The sequence below is a fragment of the Coregonus lavaretus genome (genome assembly GCF_964263955.1).
Source record: "Coregonus lavaretus genome assembly, contig: HAP1_SCAFFOLD_444, whole genome shotgun sequence".
In the NCBI taxonomy this organism is placed as follows: Eukaryota; Metazoa; Chordata; class Actinopteri; order Salmoniformes; family Salmonidae; genus Coregonus; species Coregonus lavaretus.
Genome location: NW_028159442.1, coordinates 44876 through 63776, shown reverse-complemented (window position 1 = coordinate 63776; position 18901 = coordinate 44876). Strand labels below are relative to the sequence as shown.

General features: G+C 44.4%; 1 protein-coding gene across 2 annotated transcripts in view; it reads left to right on the top strand.

The window, feature by feature from the left end:
* Nucleotides 1–4554: 4554 nt before the first annotated feature.
* The window catches only part of atp6v1h (ATPase H+ transporting V1 subunit H), a gene marked incomplete at its 3' end in the record, with an annotated part of 50611 nt that continues 36264 nt past the window's right edge, over nt 4555–18901 (top strand). For both annotated transcript variants that reach the window (XM_084197159.1, XM_084197158.1), the window contains exons 1-4: nt 4555–4701; nt 5278–5428; nt 12553–12652; nt 16345–16434. In XM_084197159.1, the coding sequence (XP_084053285.1) occupies nt 5325–5428; nt 12553–12652; nt 16345–16434 (294 nt within the window). In that variant the 5' untranslated portion in view covers nt 4555–4701; nt 5278–5324. The remainder of the gene's footprint in view (nt 4702–5277; nt 5429–12552; nt 12653–16344; nt 16435–18901) is intronic.

The window sequence follows — 18901 nt, the reverse complement described above, 5'->3', positions numbered from 1 at the left end:
TTCCTGTAGGTCTTGACCAGGTTTGCACACACTGCAGCAGGGATTTTGGCCCACTCCTCCATACAGACCTTCTCCAGATCCTTCAGGTTTCGGGGCTGTCGCTGGGCAATACAGACTTTCAGCTTCCTCCAAAGATGTTCTATTGGGTTCAGGTCTGGAGACTGGCTAGGCCACTCCAGGACCTTGAGATGCTTCTTACGGAGCCACTCCTTAGTTGCCCTGGCTGTGTGTTTCGGGTCGTTGTCATGCTGGAAGACCCAGCCACGACCCATCTTCAATGCTCTTACTGAGGGAAGGAGGCACCCCTCAATATGGTGCAGTCGTCCTGTCCCCTTTGCAGAAAAGCATCCCCAAAGAATGATGTTTCCACCTCCATGCTTCACGGTTGGGATGGTGTTCTTGGGGTTGTACTCATCCTTCTTCTTCCTCCAAACACAGCAAGTGGAGTTTAGACCAAAAAGCTCTATTTTTGTCTCATCAGACCACATGACCTTCTCCCATTCCTCCTCTGGATCATCCAGATGGTCATTGGCAAACTTCAGACGGGCCTGGACATGCGCTGGCTTGAGCAGGGGGACCTTGCGTGCGCTGCAGAATTTTAATCCATGACGGCGTAGTGTGTTACTAATGGTTTTCTTTGAGACTGTGGTCCCAGCTCTCTTCAGGTCATTGACCAGGTCCTGCCGTGTAGTTCTGGGCTGATCCCTCACCTTCCTCATGATCATTGATGCCCCACGAGGTGAGATCTTGCATGGAGCCCCAGACCGAGGGTGATTGACCGTCATCTTGAACATCTTCCATTTTCTAATAATTGCGCCAACAGTTGTTGCCTTCTCACCAAGCTGCTTGCCTATTGTCCTGTAGCCCATCCCAGCCTTGTGCAGGTCTACAATTTTATCCCTGATGTCCTTACACAGCTCTCTGGTCTTGGCCATTGTGGAGAGGTTGGAGTCTGTTTTATTGAGTGTGTGGACAGGTGTCTTTTATACAGGTAACGAGTTCAAACAGGTGCAGTTAATACAGGTAATGAGTGGAGAACAGGAGGGCTTCTTAAAGAAAAACTAACAGGTCTGTGAGAGCCGGAATTCTTACTGGTTGGTAGGTGATCAAATACTTATGTCATGCAATAAAATGCAAATTAATTACTTTAAAAATCATACAATGTGATTTTCTGGATTTTTGTTTTAGATTCCGTCTCTCACAGTTGAAGTGTACCTATGATAAAAATGACAGACCTCTACATGCTTTGTAAGTAGGAAAACCTGCAAAATCGGCAGCGTATCAAAAACTTTTTCTCCCCACTGTATTATAATACCAGCAAATCAGTAAGGTGGCAGCCGAATTGTCAATTTAATTTAAAACGGATCAAACATAATTTCAGTCTGCATGACAGCTAACGTTGCGATGCTGTGTTAATAGCATAGGCTAATGTTTTGTCACTCACTCATTATCAGTCACTCACCACTGGTCTGTTAGTGTACTAGTTAGCAGTCTAGGACTTACTGCTAACATATATCTACTGTCTGTGTTTAACGTACAGGCTCAGCTAAGTCGTTGAACGTTCTTCTTCAATAAGATGATTCTGGCCTGTAACAAAAAAATCACATATAGGCCTAGCTGCTAACTAGTAGCCTACGCCACATCAGTTCAGACCTGCTAACTATTTAAACTGAGCTATATCAGACAAATCTATATAGCCAGCATTGTTTTGTATGGTGATGAGTAATCGTTTTATGAGTCGTTGGAGATCAGCCTAGCTCAGAGATAAAAAGGGAGAGAATCTTCAGTTCCCAAGGCGGTGATGCTAACCGTTACGCTACGAACCTTGGTGATGCTAACCGTTATGCTACGAACCTTGGTGATGCTAACCGTTACGCTACGAACCTTGTTGTAAACATGTCAACTTGACACTGTTTAAATAGTCTAGTGATGACAGGAAGCTTTCACTGCACAATGTTTTTGTTGTTAAGTCACTCACTACTGATTGAACGCTTATTTATCTTGCTTGGTTAAATGGAAATAATCTAAAACAGTTGATGTGTGGAAAACAGTCTCATTTATACAGTTCGGTCATTTATAGAGTTAGCTCTAACCAAGTTAGTAAGCATGGCGTTTTGACTGCTCACAGGTTGCGATAATGATGTTGTTTTAACTGGGTGCACCGTGTGCACTCTCATGGCTACTTATGTGGACGGCAAATTCTGATTTTTGTGAACACACTGAAAAGTAACTTCACACTGTTGATCAGTCAGCGTAGATTTGGATTATCATGACAAGAATAAAATGTAATTGCAGCACTGTGTAAAACACACACCCTCTCCCCTCAGCCCTCAAATTAAATGGACACTTCTGATGACGTATCATCACCATGCTTCACTGTAGGTATGGTGCCAGATTTCCTCCAGACATGACGCATGGCTTTCAGGCCAAAGTATCCAGATAATCTTGTTTTTCATGGTCTGAGAGTCCTTTAGGTGACTTTTGGCAAACTCCAAGCGGACTGTCATGTGTCTTTTACTGAGGAGTGGCTTCCGTCTGGCCACTATACCATAAATGCCTTATTGGTGGAGTGCTGCAGAGATGGTTGTCCTTCTGGAAGGTTCTCCCATCTCCACAGTGGAATTCTGGAGCTCTGTCAGAGTGACCATTGGGTTCTTGGTCACCTCCCTGACCAAGGCCCTTCTCCCCCGATTGCTCAGTTTGGCCGGGCGGCCAGCTCTAGGAAGAGTCTTGGTGGTTCCAAACTATTTCCATTTAAGAATGATGGAGGCCACTGTGTTCTTGGGGACCTTCAATGCTGTAGATATTTTTTGGTACCCTTCCCCAGATCTCTGCCTCGACACAATTCTGTCTCGGAGCTCTACGGACAATTTCTTCGACCTCATGGCTTGGTTTTTTGCTCTGACATGCACTGTCAACTGTGGGACCTTATATAAAAAGGTGTGTGCCTTTCCAAATCATGTCCAATCAATTGAATTTACCACAGGTGGACTCCAATCAAGTTGTAGAAACATCTCAAGGATGAAACAGGATGCACCTGAGCTCAATTTAGAGTCTCATAGCAAAGGGTCTGAATACTTACAGTTGAAGTCGGAAGTTTACATACACATCTCAAGACATCAGTCAGGAAGTTAAAGCTTGGTCGCAAATGGGTCTTCCAAATGGACAATGACCCCAAGCATACTTCCAAAGTTGTGGCAAAATGGCTTATGGACAACAAAGTCAAGGTATTGGAGTGGCCATCACAAAGTCCTGACCTCAATCCTACAGAACATTTGTGGGCAGAACCGAAAAAGCGTGTGCGAGCAAGGAGGCCTACAAACCTGACTCAGTTACACCAGCTCTGTCAGGAGGAATGGGCCAAAATTCACCCAACTTATTGTGGGAAGCTTGTGGAAGGCTACCTGAAACGTTTGATCCAAGTTAAACAATTTAAAGGCAATGCTACCAAATACTAATTGAGTGTATGTAAACTTCTGACCCACTGGGAATGTGAGGAAATAAATAAAATCTTAAATAAATCATTCTCTCTACAATTATTTTGACATTTCACATTCTTAAAATAAAGTGGTGATCCTAACTGACCTAAGACAGGCAATTCTTACTAGGATTAAATGTCAGGAATTGTGAACAACTGAGTTTAAATGTATTTGGCTAAGGTGTTTGCAAACTTCCGACTTCAACTGTATGTAATGTGGCAGATCAGGGGGTTGGGTCAAGACGTTTACACAGATCAGACACGGCCAGAGTGTGATTAGCTTGGTTTCAACACAGATCAGACATGGCCAGAGTATGATTAGCTCGGTTTCAAGGGTGTTTATTAATAAAATAATCAAAAGAAAGGGTTAGGTCGCCTCCATGATATCCTCTCCAGGATACCGTCTCCACCTACACAGACGTTACCTTACTTCCCCCAGTCCTCCTCCATGATATCCTCTCCAGGATACCGTCTCCACCTACACAGACGTTACCTTACTTCCCCCAGTCCTCCTCCATGATATCCTCTCCAGGATACCGTCTCCACCTACACAGACGTTACCTTACTTCCCCCAGTCCTCCTCCATGATATCCTCTCCAGGATACCGTCTCCACCTACACAGACGTTACCTTACTTCCCCCAGTCCTCCTCCATGATATCCTCTCCAGGATACCGTCTCCACCTACACAGACGTTACCTTACTTCCCCCAGTCCTCCTCCATGATATCCTCTCCAGGATACCGTCTCCACCTACACAGACGTTACCTTACTTCCCCCAGTCCTCTCTCATGTGCTGCCCTTCTGGCCGCTTTATGGGCCTTGAGCAATCCGCCCTTAATTACTCCCCAGCTCCCAATCAGCCCCAGTTAGTCCTGTCCGGGGAGCCCGTCGAGACCTGGCCCGTCCAGCAGATGGAGCCACGGCCTCCTGATGTATACTCCATCTGTTACCAGGCCTTGACGAGTCTCCCCCTGGTGGCTGACCTGCTGTACGCCACAGTAAATACATTTTGTTTTCAAACCGTCCAGTTGGTGGCGGCAATACAACTTTTGGATGTAGTCCGCCATAAAACCCACAGAAGAAGAGTGTTTAGGGCCGAGGACTGATGATGTTTGGGCTGCTTCCTGCTGGCGCGTGACAGCATCACGTCGTAGTTGTTTGCGGAGAGACCAACGGCCTTTTGAAACCACAGACATTAAGGCTCTCTTTGGCTTGTTTAAACGGTAGGAATATTGTATTGGGATGTTTCTATGAGATTACAGGTTCTGTATTGTGTGTTATATCGTTAGGATATATCTTTGCATTGATGCTAAGTTAAACTAGCTATCGTTAGGTAGCTTGCACCATAGCCAGTTAGCTAGTTTTAGCTGGCGAGAAACGACTTAAACCCATTAAGTAACAACGCTAATTTCGGGATTCGTTGACAAGTGCTGTCGTTGTAACCAAATAATACATATGTTATGTCAATAACGTTACTGCACCAACATGACATTGCATTACATTGGCCAAGTTTGCTAGCCATGAGCTGAGTTGGGCTAGCTAGCTAGCTCACTGGGTGACGTTATCTAAAGCAGCTGATGGTGATGAACAGATTAGCATCTGATCTGGTTACAGAGTTGGTCATGAATTCCTGGCTGGCACCATAATGTATATGCTTTAACAAACTGCTCTCACCTGCAGAATTAGGCTATGAGAAATGAATGATGCAAAATCTCTATGTTTGTGTGTGGCCAAATAACGTGTTGATTTGAGATTGGGTATTATTTATCAATCAAACCCACCTGTCTCCCTCCTTCCAGGTAGTTATTGATTCTTGTCTTGAGAGGTATCCTACAGCTGTATCAGGATGGATATCCGCGGGGCAGTGGACGCTGCAGTGCCCACCAACATCATCGCTGCCAAGGCAGCTGAGGTCCGAGCCAACAAGGTCAACTGGCAGTCATACCTGCAGTAAGTACACTAACCTCTCCTCTCTTCATACATCCTTTTAGCTCCCTCGTATTTTGTTCATAGGACACTAGGCTTATGCCTGTTTGCCCTTTAAAGCTGCAGTATGTAACGTTTTGGGTGACCTGACCAAATTCACATTATTTTATTTATTTTTTACCTTTTATTTAACTAGGCAAGTCAGTTAAGAACACATTTTTATTTATAATAATATGCCATTTAGCAGACGCTTTTATCCAAAGCGACTTACAGTCATGCGTGCATAATTTTGTTTTTTGTTGTGTATGGGTGGTCCCGGGGATCGAACCCACTACCTTGGCGTTACAAGAGTCGTGCTCTACCAGCTGAGCTACAGAGGACCACATATTTACAATGACGGCCTACTCCGGCCAAACCCGGACGACGCTGGGCCAATTGTGCACCGCCCTATGGGACTCCCAATCACAGCTGGATTGTGATACAGCCTGGAATCTAACCAGGATCTGTAGTGACGCCTCAAGCACTGAGATGCAGTGCCATAGACAGCTGCGCTGCTTGGGAGCCCAAACATTGACATGTTTGTTATAGATCTGTCATTCTTATTGAAAGGAAGTCTAAGGTCCTCTGTAGCTCAGCTGGTAGAGCACGGCGCTTGTAACGCCAAGGTAGTGGGTTCGATCCCCGGGACCACCCATACACAAAAAATGTATGCACGCACGACTGTAAGTCGCTTTGGATAAAAGCGTCTGCTAAATGGCTTATTATTATTATTATTATTATTATTATTAAAAAGCTGTAGAACTGTTCTGTGAGCTTTTTATATGCTTCCTGGTCTTAAGTTTGGTTTTGTACACCAGCTTCAAACACTTAAATACAATATTTTGGGTTATGAAAAATAAATATTTTTTAGATGGTACAATGATTCTCTACACTTGTTTGTTTTGTCACAAACTGAAATTAGGCAAACTTTTTAGAATTTTAGCAACCAGGAAGTGGCGGAACGATTTCTGCATAGTGCACCTTTTCATTCTGGCATTTTCATGCTGGGCACGAGGCCTAGTACTAGCCTGTAGGTTATTTACGTATTTCTCAGGGCTGTGAGTCACAGTCTTGTGGAAATGAGTTATTCATGGCTGTCCATTCATAGTACTACACTGACTCTTCTAATCATGGTCTTTAATGAGAAGTTGAATCGGCTTGTAAAGTTTTGGGCTGGGACAAAAGCCAGGTCACACTGCTCTTGTAGTATTTCCAGGAGTAATGCGAGCATTGTCAGATACTGCAAGCTGCTTCTGTAATTAGGAACTAAGTGTTAAACAGAAGTCAAAAGACAGACAGAGCAGTTAATCCCAGTGTCTTTATCTAAAGCAGAACTAGGCCTAACCCTGGGATTCACCGCTCCATCTAAAGCAGAACTAGGCCTAACCCTGAGATTTACTGTTCTATCTAAAGCAGAACTAGGCCCATAACACTGGGATTCTAGTCTGACTATGTGGACCCCCAGGAAGAGCAGCTGATGCTTTTGCAGTGGCTAATGGGGATCCTAATAAATACCAAATTATATTCTTTTTTGAGTGTTCTCATTGTACAGTACCAGTCAAAAGTTTGAACACACCTACTCATTCCAGTTAAATAAAATAAAATAAAAAATTAAACTATTTTCTACATTGTAGAATAATAGTGAAGACATCAAAACTATGAAATACCACATATGGAATCATGTAGTAACCAAAAAAGTGTTAAACAAATATTTTATATTTGAGATTCTTCAAGTAGCCACCCTTTGCCTTGATGACAGCTTTGCACACTCTTGGCATTCTCTCAACCAGCTTCACCTGGAATGCTTTTCCAACAGTCTTGAAGGAGTTCCCACATATGCTGAGCATTTGTTGGCTGCTTTTCCTTCACTCTGCCGTCTGACTCATCCCAAACCATCTCAATTGGGTTGAGGTCGGGGGATTGTGGAGGCCAGGTCATCTGATGCAGCACTCCATCACTCCTTGGTTAAATAGCCCTTACACAGCCTGGAGGTGTGTTGGGTCATTGTGTCTCAAGTTTTGATGTCTTCACAAATATTCTACAATGTAGAAAATTAAGAAAAACCCTTGAATTAGTAGGTTTATCCCAACTTTTGACTGGTACTGTATGTCTAACTTGTGTATTTTAATAGTCATCACTCATACTGTGTGTATCTTGTCTCAAAGGGTTCAAATGATTTCAGCAGAGGTCAGCAGAGGTCAGAGGTCGGGGCAAAACAATGTATATCTATCTATATGATATAGGCCAATCAGTTATGTGTCTCGAGGTCATATGATTGGGGTCAGGTGACTTCAGGAGTGGATTACTGAATTAACATTTGTAGTTTAATAATCATGCTGTGTAGCCTATTTCCTATGGGTCAATCATTTTGCCAAATAGTATGAGGACTATAAACATGTGAAGGAGTCAAATAACATGCAGCCCAGAAACCCATACATTCCCCACAAGCACGACTCCAACACCATCATTAAGTTTGCTGACGACACAACGGTGGTAGGCCTGATCACCAACAACGATGAGACAGCCTATAGGGAGGAGATCAGAGACCTGGCAGTGTGGTGCCAGGATAACAACCTCTCCCTCAACATGATCAAGACAAAGGAGATGATCGTGGACTACAGGAAAAGGAGGACCGAGCACACCCCCATTCTCATCGACGGGGCTGTAGTGGAGCGGGTCGAGAGTTTCAAGCTCCTTGGTGTCCACATCACCAACAAACTATCATGGTCCAAACACACCAAGACAGTCATGAAGAGGGCACGAAAACACATTTTCGCCCTCAGGAGACTGAAAAGATTTGGCATGTGTCCCCAGATCCTCAAAAGGTTCTACAGCTGCACCATCGAGAGCATCCTGACTGGTTGCACCACAGCCTGGTATGGCAACTGCTCGGCCTCCGACCGCATGGCACTACAGAGGGTAGTGCGTACGGCCCAGTACATCACTGGGGCCAAGCTTCCTGCCATCCAGGACCTCTATACCAGGCGGTGTCAGAGGAAGACCCAAAAAATGGTCAAAGACTCCAGTCACCCTAGTCATAGACTGTTCTCTCTGCTACCGCACGGCAAGCGGTACCGGAGCGCCAAGTCTAGGTCCAAAAGGCTTCTCAACAGCTTCTACCCTCAAGCCATAAGACTCCTGAACAGCTAATTATCTATGCATAGTCACTTTACCTCTACCTACATGTACATATTACCTCGACTAACCTGTACCCCCGCACATTGACTCTGTACCGGTACCCCCTATATATAGCCTCATTACTGTTATTTTATTGTAAAAAAATAAATAAAATAGTTTTTTATGGGGGTAGATCCGCTTTAATATTTCAGATTGTAACTTCCATCAATGTAATTGTCTGCATCACTTCCAAACCCCCATGTTTTTTTTTTCTCGCATATATATATACACACACACACACACACACACACACACACACACACACACACACATTCTTTTAAAAATAAATTTCCCTTCATTACTTTCCAACCCCACCACCCCCTTCCCCAATTGGAGTAAACTAGTGAACAACAACGCTTAGGCCTCTACTTCCAGCCCATGTTATTTTATTGTTGCTCTTTAATTATTTGTTATTTTTCTGTTTTCATTTTTATTTGTTTATTTAGTAAATACTTAACCAACAATGCAGTTAAGAAAAAATAAGTGTTAAGGGCTTGTCAGTAAGCCTTTCACTGTGAGGTCTCCACCTGTTGTATTCGTCGCATGTGACCAATAACATGTGATTATTTTATTTTAGGCTTATGTGACGCAGCGAATTTTGCCTAGTCAAGATCAAACAGATCCTAAGAAATAGATTCAAATACCAAAGATCCTCACCTGGCCTGTTTTTTATTTTAGGCTATTGGTGTTATTGGGCTAGATACAGTGCTTTCGGGAAGTATTCAGACCCCTTGACTTTTTCAAAATTTTGTTACGTTACAGCCTTATTCCAAAATGTATGAAATTATTTTTTCCCCTCATCTTTCTACACAAACGAAAAACGTTTTTTAGAAATTTTTGCACATTTATGTGTCGAGGCACAGATCTGGGGAAGGGTACCAAAACATTGCTGTAGCATTGAAGGTCCCCAAGAACATAGTGGCCTCCATCATTCTTAAATGGAAGAAGTTTGGAACCACCAAGACTCTTCCTAGAGCTGGCCGCCCGGCCAAACTGAGCAATCGGGGGAGAAGGGCCTTTGTCAGGGAGGTGACCAAGAACCCGATGGTCGGCCTCCCGAGTGGCGCAGCGGTCTAAGGCACTGCATCGCATTGCTTGAGGCGTCACTACAGACCCGGGTTCAATCCCAGGCTGTGTCACAACCGACCGGGAGTCCCACAGGGTGGTGCACAATTAGCCCAGCGTCGTCCGGGTTAGGGGAGGGTTTGGCCGGGGGGAGCTTTACTTGGCTCATCGTGCTCTAGCGACTCCATGTGGCGGGCCGGGCACCTGCAGGCTGACTTCGGTCGTCAGGTGAATGGTGTTTCCTCCCGACACATTGGTGCATCTGGCTTCCAGGTGGGTGTTAAGAAGCGCGTTTTGGCGGGTCATGTTTCGGAGGATGCATGATTCGACTTTCGCCTCTCCCGAGCCCATTGGGGAGTTGCAGCGATGAGACAAGATCGCAGTTGAATATCACGAAATTGGGGAGATAAAGGGGGTAATAAATAAATTCAATAAAAAATAACCAGATGGTTACTCGGACAGAGTTCCTCTGTGGAGATGGGAGAAACTTCCAGAAGGACAACCATCTCTGCAGCACTCCACCAATCAGGCGGAAGCCACTCCTCAGTAAAAGGCACATGACAGCCCGCTTGGAGTTTGCCAAAAGGCACCTAAAGGACTCTGACCATGAGAAACAAGATTATCTGGTGTGATGAAAGCATGGTGGTGGCAGCATCATGCTGTGGGGATGTTTTTCAGCGGCAGGGACTGGGAGACTAGTCAGGATCGAGGGAAAGACGAACAGCGCAAAGTACAGAGAGACCCTTGATAACCTCCTCCAGAGCACTCAGGACCTCAGACTGGGGCGAGGATTCACCTTCCAACAGGACAACAACCCTAAGCACACAGCCAATACAACGCAGGAGTGGCTTCTGGACAAGTCTCTGAATGTCCTTGAGTGGCCCAGCCAGAGCCCGGACTTGAACCCGATCGAACATCTCTGGAGAGACCTGAAAATAGCTTTGCAGCGACGCACCCCATCCAACCTGACAGAGTTTAAAAGAATCTGCAGAGAAGAATGGGAGAAACTCTCCAAATACAGGTGTGCCAAGCTTGTAGCGTCATACCCAAGAAGACTCAAGGCTGTAATCGATGCCAAAGGTGCTTCAACAAAGTACTGAGTAAAGGGTCTGAATACTTATGCCACTTTTATATTTCAATTTTTTTGCTTCGTCATTATGGGGTATACGTTAAATAAGGCTTTAACGTAACATACTTTCCGAATGCATTGTATATACAATGGATATGTGGAAACTCCTTCAAATTTGTGGGTTCTGCTATTTCAGCCACACCCGTTGCTAACAGGTGTATAAAATTGAGCACACAGCCATGCAACCGCCATAGACAAACATTGGCAGTAGAATGGCCTTACTGAAGAGCTCAGTGACTTTCAACGTGGCACCTTCATAGGATGGCACCTTTCCAACAAGTCACTTTGTCGAATTTATGCCCTGCTTGAGCTGCCCCTGTCAACTGTAAGTGCTGTTATTGTGGAAACGTCTAGGAGCAACAACAGCTCAGCCACGAAGTGGTAGGCCACACAAGCTCACAGAACGGGACCGCCGAGTGCTGAAGCACATAGCGCGTAAAAATCGTCTGTCATCGGTTGCAACACTCACTACCAAGTTCCAAACTGCCTCTGTAAGCAACGTCAGCACAAGAACTGTTCGTCGGGAGCTTCATGACATGGGTTTCCATGGCCGAGCAGCCACACACAAGCCGAAGATCACCATGCACAATGCCAAGCATCGGCTGGAGTGGTGTAAAGCTCGCCGCCATTGGACTCTGGAGCAGTGGAAACATGTTCTCTGGAGTGAATCACGCTTCACCATCTGGCGGATGCATAGTGCCAACTGTAAAGTTTGGTGGAGGAGGAATAATGGTGTGGGGCAGTTTTTCATGGTTCGGGCTAGGCCCCTTAGTTCCAGTGGAGGGGAATCGTGACGCTTCAGCATACAATGACATTCTAGACTATTCTGTGCTTCCAACTTTGTGGCAAGAAATATTTAAATTCCAAAGCTGTCTGTCTGACCTCCCCGCCCGCAAAATGAAAAATGCTGACTGTGCCGCAATGCTGTGTCGGGGTCTCGCTGGATTCCCCTGCTGTGTCGGGGTCTCGCTGGATTCCCCTGCTGTGTCGGGGTCTCGCTGGATTCCCCTGCTGTGTCGGGGTCTCGCTGGATTCCCCTGCTGTGTCGGGGTCTCGCTGGATTCCCCTGCTGTGTCGGGGTCTCGCTGGATTCCCCTGTTGTGTCGGGGTCTCGCTGGATTCCCCTGCTGTGTCGGGGTCTCGTGGGATTCCCCTGCTGTGTCGGGGTCTCGCTGGATTCCCCTGCTGTGTCGGGGTCTCGCTGGATTCCCCTGCTGTGTCGGGGTCTCGCTGGATTCCCCTGCTGTGTCGGGCCTGCAGGACTCGTGGGATTCCCGTGCTCTGTCGGGCCTGCAGGTCTCGTGGGTTTCTGTGTGAATACAGACGTCTTAACGTGCAGCGGAGTAGGTGGCTACTGGAACTGCCCAGTGACATGGGGGAAGTAGGCAGAATGTCCTATTCTCTTTCTGCATCAGACTTTACTTCTTACTTGAACGTTGTTGTGTTTTTAAAAGGCTAAATTACACATTTTGTTAACATATGACCCCAAAGTGATCTGTTCTTGCAATTTTAAGTCTGACTTTTTAGATTTGGATATGATAATTTATCACAAAGTAGTTTGAATTTAGTGAACTTCTTTTCCAAAGTACTTAAAAAATAAAAATAATAATTAAGGGTAGCTTTAGTGTAGCTTAACTTCTTCCAGTGTGAATTAATTTATAGCTTTTTAAACCCTATTTTCAGAGTAGCTTCCCCAAGACTGTGGTAATAATCATGCTGTGTGTGCCTTGTCTCATAGGGGTCAGATGATCTCTGCCGAGGACTGCGAGTTCATTAAGAAGTTTGAAGTGGCTCACTGTGAGGAAAAACAGACCATCCTCACCAACGAAGGACATCAGGTACAACGCACGTGTACACCACGTACATACACACACACACACACACACACACACACACACAATAAACCCGCTAGCTGTTGCTGCATTTAATGTAGCTTCAGATTTGTAACGGGCTGATGTGATTCCCTATTACTAGGGTTGGGCGGTATCCAGATTTTCATCCAGTCATACCTTTTCTGTACCATACCACGGGATTATATTCTGTACCATACCACGGGATTATATTCTGTACCATACCACGGGGATATATTCTGTACCATACCACGGGGATATATTCTGTACCATACCACGGGGATATATTCTGTACCATACCACGGGGATATATTCTGTACCATACCACGGGGATATATTCTGTACCATACCACGGGATTATATTCTGTACCATACCACGGGATTATATTCTGTACCATACCACGGGGATATATTCTGTACCATACCATGGGGATATACGGTAGTACAGGAAGTGCACACAAGGGGTGCTATTAAACAAAGACAGGTGTACCATGACATGCACCACTGAGGTGGACCCACCTGTCTGAATCAATGAGAAAATAGACAAGATGTTGTTGTTGTTGTTGGAGTACATCATGGAGCGAACATTAACATTCGAATGTAGCATTTTCTAAGGTCTAATGAACCACGTTTTATAACATACATGTTTGGCTGAATCGAGAACGAATATCGTATCGGCAAGTTATGGTTGGTCGTGAATGATCTTTGCTATGTCAAAACGTACCTATCCTGTAATGGGGAATCTCCTCTGTAGCTACATTTTACTGGTACGTGCATATCCTCCAAGATGGGGTTTCAGATTAGCCGGTCTTCATTTAATGCATGACGTTTTCACAAGGATTCCTTGTGTGCTGTCTTCATGTACATTTTGTCAGTGGTGTCTTGTTTCAGTGTGTGTGTATATAGTGTGTGTTTGTGTGTGTGTGTGTGTGTATACAGTGTGTGTGTGTATACAGTGCATTCAGAAAGTATTCAGACCCCTCAACGTTTTCCACATTTTGTTACATTATAGCCTTATCCTGATGTTTTTCCTCAGCAATCTACACTATAATGAGAAGGGGGGGGGGGGAGGTTTTTAGACATTTTTCAAATGTATTATATTCAAAGTATTCAGACCCTTTGCTATGAGACTCGAAATTGTGCTCAGGTGCATCCTGTTTCCATTGGAGTCCACCTGCAAAAGCCAAGCCATGAGGTCGAAGGAATTGTCTGTAGATCTGGGGAGGGTACCAAAACATGTCTGCAGCATTGAAGGTCCCCAAGAACACAGTGGCCTCCATCATTCTTAAATGGAAGCAGTTTGGAACCACCAAGACTCTTCCTAGAGCTGGCCACCAACCTTCCAGGGACCTTCAATGCTGCAGACATGTTTTGGTACCCCTCCCCAGATCTACGGACAATTCCTTCGACCTCATGGCTTGGTTTTTGCTCTGACATGCACTGTCAACTGTGGGACCTTATATAGACAGGTGTGTGTCTTTCCAAATCATGTCCAATCAATTGAATTTACCACAGGTGGACTCCAAACGAGTTATAGATACACAAGAGTCGTTAGAAGGTAAAGGGTTCTTCTACATAGAAGATCATAGGAAATCCCAGGACATAGTGTCTATAATACTGTAAGGGGTTCTTCTACATAGTAGATCATAGGAAATCCCAGGACATAGTGTCTATAATACTGTAAGGGGTTCTTCTACATAGAAGATCATAGGAAATCCCAGGACATAGTGTCTATAATACTGTAAGGGGTTCTTCTACATAGAAGATCATAGGAAATCCCAGGACATAGTGTCTATAATACTGTAAGGGGTTCTTCTACATAGTAGATCATAGGAAATCCCAGGACATAGTGTCTATAATACTGTAAGGGGTTCTTCTACATAGTAGATCATAGGAAATCCCAGGACATAGTGTCTATAATACTGTAAGGGGTTCTTCTACATAGAAGATCATAGGAAATCCCAGGACATAGTGTCTATAATACTGTAAGGGGTTCTTCTACATAGAAGATCATAGGAAATCCCAGGACATAGTGTCTATAATACTGTAAGGGGTTCTTCTACATAGTAGATCATAGGAAATCCCAGGACATAGTGTCTATAATACTGTAAGGGGTTCTTCTACATAGAAGATCATAGGAAATCCCAGGACATAGTGTCTATAATACTGTAAGGGGTTCTTCTACATAGTAGATCATAGGAAATCCCAGGACATAGTGTCTATAATACTGTAAGGGGTTCTTCTACATAGTAGATCATAGGAAATCCCAGGACATAGTGTCTATAATACTGTAAGGGGTTCTTCTACATAGAAGATCATAGGAAATCCCAGGACATAGTGTCTATAATACTGTAAGGGGTTCTTCTACATAGTAGATCATAGGAAATCCCAGGACATAGTGTCTATAATACTGTAAGGGGTTCTTCTACATAGAAGATCATAGGAAATCCCAGGACATAGTGTCTATAATACTGTAAGGGGTTTTTCTACATAGAAGATCATAGGAAATCCCAGGACATGGTGTCTATAATACTGTAAGGGGTTCTTCTACATAGAAGATCATAGGAAATCCCAGGACAGTCTATAATAGTGAGTCGTTAGAAGGTAATGGGTTCTTCTACATACATACATTTTACATTTTAGTCATTTAGCAGACGCTCTTATCCAGAGCGATTTACAGTTAGTGAGTGCATACATTTTCAATTAAACCCTATGTAATCTATAAAAACTGTGACAGAAAATGGATGATTTGCAGTATGGATCAGATGGAGGTCATTACCACATTAATTAATAGGGAAATGTTAGGTGTGCGGCAGATTTGTATAGCATCAAGGTTTGCCACGGTTAAAAAAAGGTTGTGAACCACTGGCCTAGGCTACAAGGGTAAGGGGCAGGGGCGCAGCCATGGGTGGGCCCAATCAGAAAAAAAATTCCCCCCACAAAAGGGCTTTATTAATGACAAATACTCCTCAGTTTCATCAGCTGTCCGGGTGGCTGGTCTCAGACGATCCCGCAGGTGAAGAAGCCGGATGTGGAGGTCCTGAGCTGTCGTGGTTACACGTGGTCTGCGGTTGTAAGGCTGGTTGGATGTACTGCCAAATTCTCAAAAATGACGTTGGAGGTGGCTTATATTAACATAAAATTATCTGGCAACAGCTCTGGTGGACATTCCTGCAGTCAGCATGCCAAATGCACGCTCCCTCAACTTGAGACATCTGTGGCGTTGTGTTGTGGGACAAAGCTGCACATTTTAGTGGCCTTTTATTGTCCCCAGCACAAGGTGCACCTGTGTAATGATCATGCTGTTTAATCAGCTTCTTGATATGCCACCTGTCAAGTGGATGGATTATCTTGGCAAAGAAGAAATGCTCACTAACAGGGATGTAAACAAATTTGTGCACAAAATTAGCAAGAAATAAGCATTTTGTGCATATGGAACCTTTCTGGGATCTTTTATTTCAGCTCATGAAACATGGGACCAACACTTTACATGTTGTTTGTTTTTGTTCAGTGTGTATTTGTTTTTCTTCAACCACATTTTTGTGGGCAAATAGTGGCCGATACAATCGTATATCACAATGTTTTTTATCGGTTCATAATCACCATAGGACCAAGGTTGACATCGCCTAGTGTGTGTCTGTATAGTTTTAGTAACATGTATATTGTGTGTGTATTTCCAGTGTGCCAAGACGTTCCTGAACCTGATGGCTCATATCTCTAAGGAGCAGACTGTCCAGTACATTCTCACTCTAATAGATGATACCCTGCAGGTAACACACACACACACACACACACACACACACACACTACAGGTAACACACACTACAGGTAACACACACTACAGGTAACACGCGTGTTCACGCTTACCTAGAGATGCAAAGATACCATAGCAACCTTTTCTGAATCATCTGTTTTTACTGTTAAGTTATTCGCTTTTGTCTGGGGATGTGAATGTAGGAGTCGAGGTCTTCACAGGTCCAAAAAGTTTAAAACATAGAGACCCGTTCCGAATGGACCCGAGGACGACTAGACCCATTCCGTATAGACCTGGTCTGATCCAGACCCGATCTGAGTGTGGGAATCAGCAGAAAATTTATTTTTTTAAGCTACTTTATTAACCGGAGATGACAACGTGCGAGAGGAGGGGGAGGGGCCGTACTCTGAGCGAGCGACATGGGGAGGAGAGAGGGAGAGACAGCAACCAACCATGCAGACTCCCACTACAGTAGACTAACAGCTGCCATAGCTAGGTTATTTACCATCCAATATGATTACATAGTACGTGTCTTGACTGCATCAAACCGAGAGAAGCTAGGTAAGCTAGCTAACGTTAGCTAGCGAGGCTAACTGAGGCTACAGTGCATGTGCTTTCTCATCCAACAGTTACCAATAACATCTCCATTCAGAATATGAAGTAGCAGCCTACCTGTTGTCTCTTGGTCATTGTAGCCTGTCCTTCTCCTTTAACTTCCATTGATTAGAGATCTGTTAACTTTTACCACACAGAGGCTCTATAACTGGAGTCTGCTGCAGCTTTGATGACTCATGATTGTCCAACAACAAGCTACACGCTCCACTCATGAAAAGCAACAGCAGCAGCATAAATGCTAACATCTCTCTCTACTGCAGCACTCTGTTAGGATCTGTACGGGCCCTTCTGGACAAGTCAGTTCAAATTACACATACCTGTGACAGTCAGATCCGACCCAGACCTGTGACATTTATTTAGAATTTTGGATCCAGACCCACTCGGGTCATGGATCAGGTCTCGGTTGTTCTGGTACAGGTGGATCCGTGAAGACCTCTATGTAGGAGAACCATCAGAGTTCTGTTAACCCTTTACACTCGTGGGAATTGGCCTATATGAATACAGTTAAATTGAAATGTTTCTTACAGAAGAAATATGGAAAGCATATTCATAACCAGTTTGGAGATTATGGGAAAATGTATTAGATAAAGTTTAGGACACAACAGACCAGCTGACACAAGTCTGAGTTCCAACATTACACTGTGGATTTGATGTGCATTTTACATTTACTGTACTTTTCACCACATTTGTTGATAACGAAATCTCAAAATACTCTGAATACATCCAGTAACATGATTAGAATATTCTTTAAAAATGTGGGGTTTGTGCAACATAAGACAAACTGACAAGGGTTTGAGTGAGAGGTCTCCAAGTGGCCGCACAGTTCCTAAGTCATTTCAATGCACTTTTATGACTCAAAGAAGAGGTCAACTATAAGATGCATTTTTGAGCTGTTAACTTTTCAGTTGAGGAGCTAGAGGAAGCACACTTAGTGTAGTAGTTTAGTTTGGAACACAGCCCTGCATCCCCGCCATCACAGTTACTGCTGTTTACGCAATCCAAAAACACTCCATTATAAATCGCAATCTGCGTCAGGTGGACGTCATTTGAGGGCTTGTTCTATTGCCAACATGACTAGCTAAATTATAAATACAATCTTCTAGTATTAGGCCTTCAAGGCAATTCAGAGAAGCAGATGGTAATTTTGGTGCTCATAGAATGGAGTGGAGTGCATTCAAATGTGTGGTCCGCGGCACCTTGTCTTCACAATACAACAAACAGGCTCGTTTTGTTCAAGACAACCCAGGGAATAACGCCATGTCATCTTGGAACAGGCTCGTTCTGTTCAGGACAACCCAGGGTATAACGCCATGTCATCTTGGAACAGGCTCGTTCTGTTCAGGACAACCCAGGGAATAACGCCATGTCATCTTGGAACAGGCTCGTTCTGTTCAGGACAACCCAGGGAATAACGCCATGTCATCTTGGAACAGGCTCGTTCTGTTCAGGACAACCCAGGGTATAACGCCATGTCATCTTGTAACAGGCGCGTTCTGTTCAGGACAACCCAGGGAATAACGCCATGTCATCTTGGAACAGGCTCGTTCTGTTCAGGACAACCCAGGGAATAACGCCATGTCATCTTGGAACAGGCTCGTTCTGTTCAGGACAACCCAGGGAATAACGCCATGTCATCTTGGAACAGGCTCGTTCTGTTCAGGACAACCCAGGGAATAACGCCATGTCATCTTGGAACAGGCTCGTTCTGTTCAGGACAACCCAGGGAATAACGCCATGTCATCTTGGAACAGGCTCGTTCTGTTGAGGACAACCCAGGGAATAACGCCATGTCATCTTGGAACAGGCTCGTTCTGTTCAGGACAACCCAGGGTATAACGCCATGTCATCTTGGAACAGGCTCGTTCTGT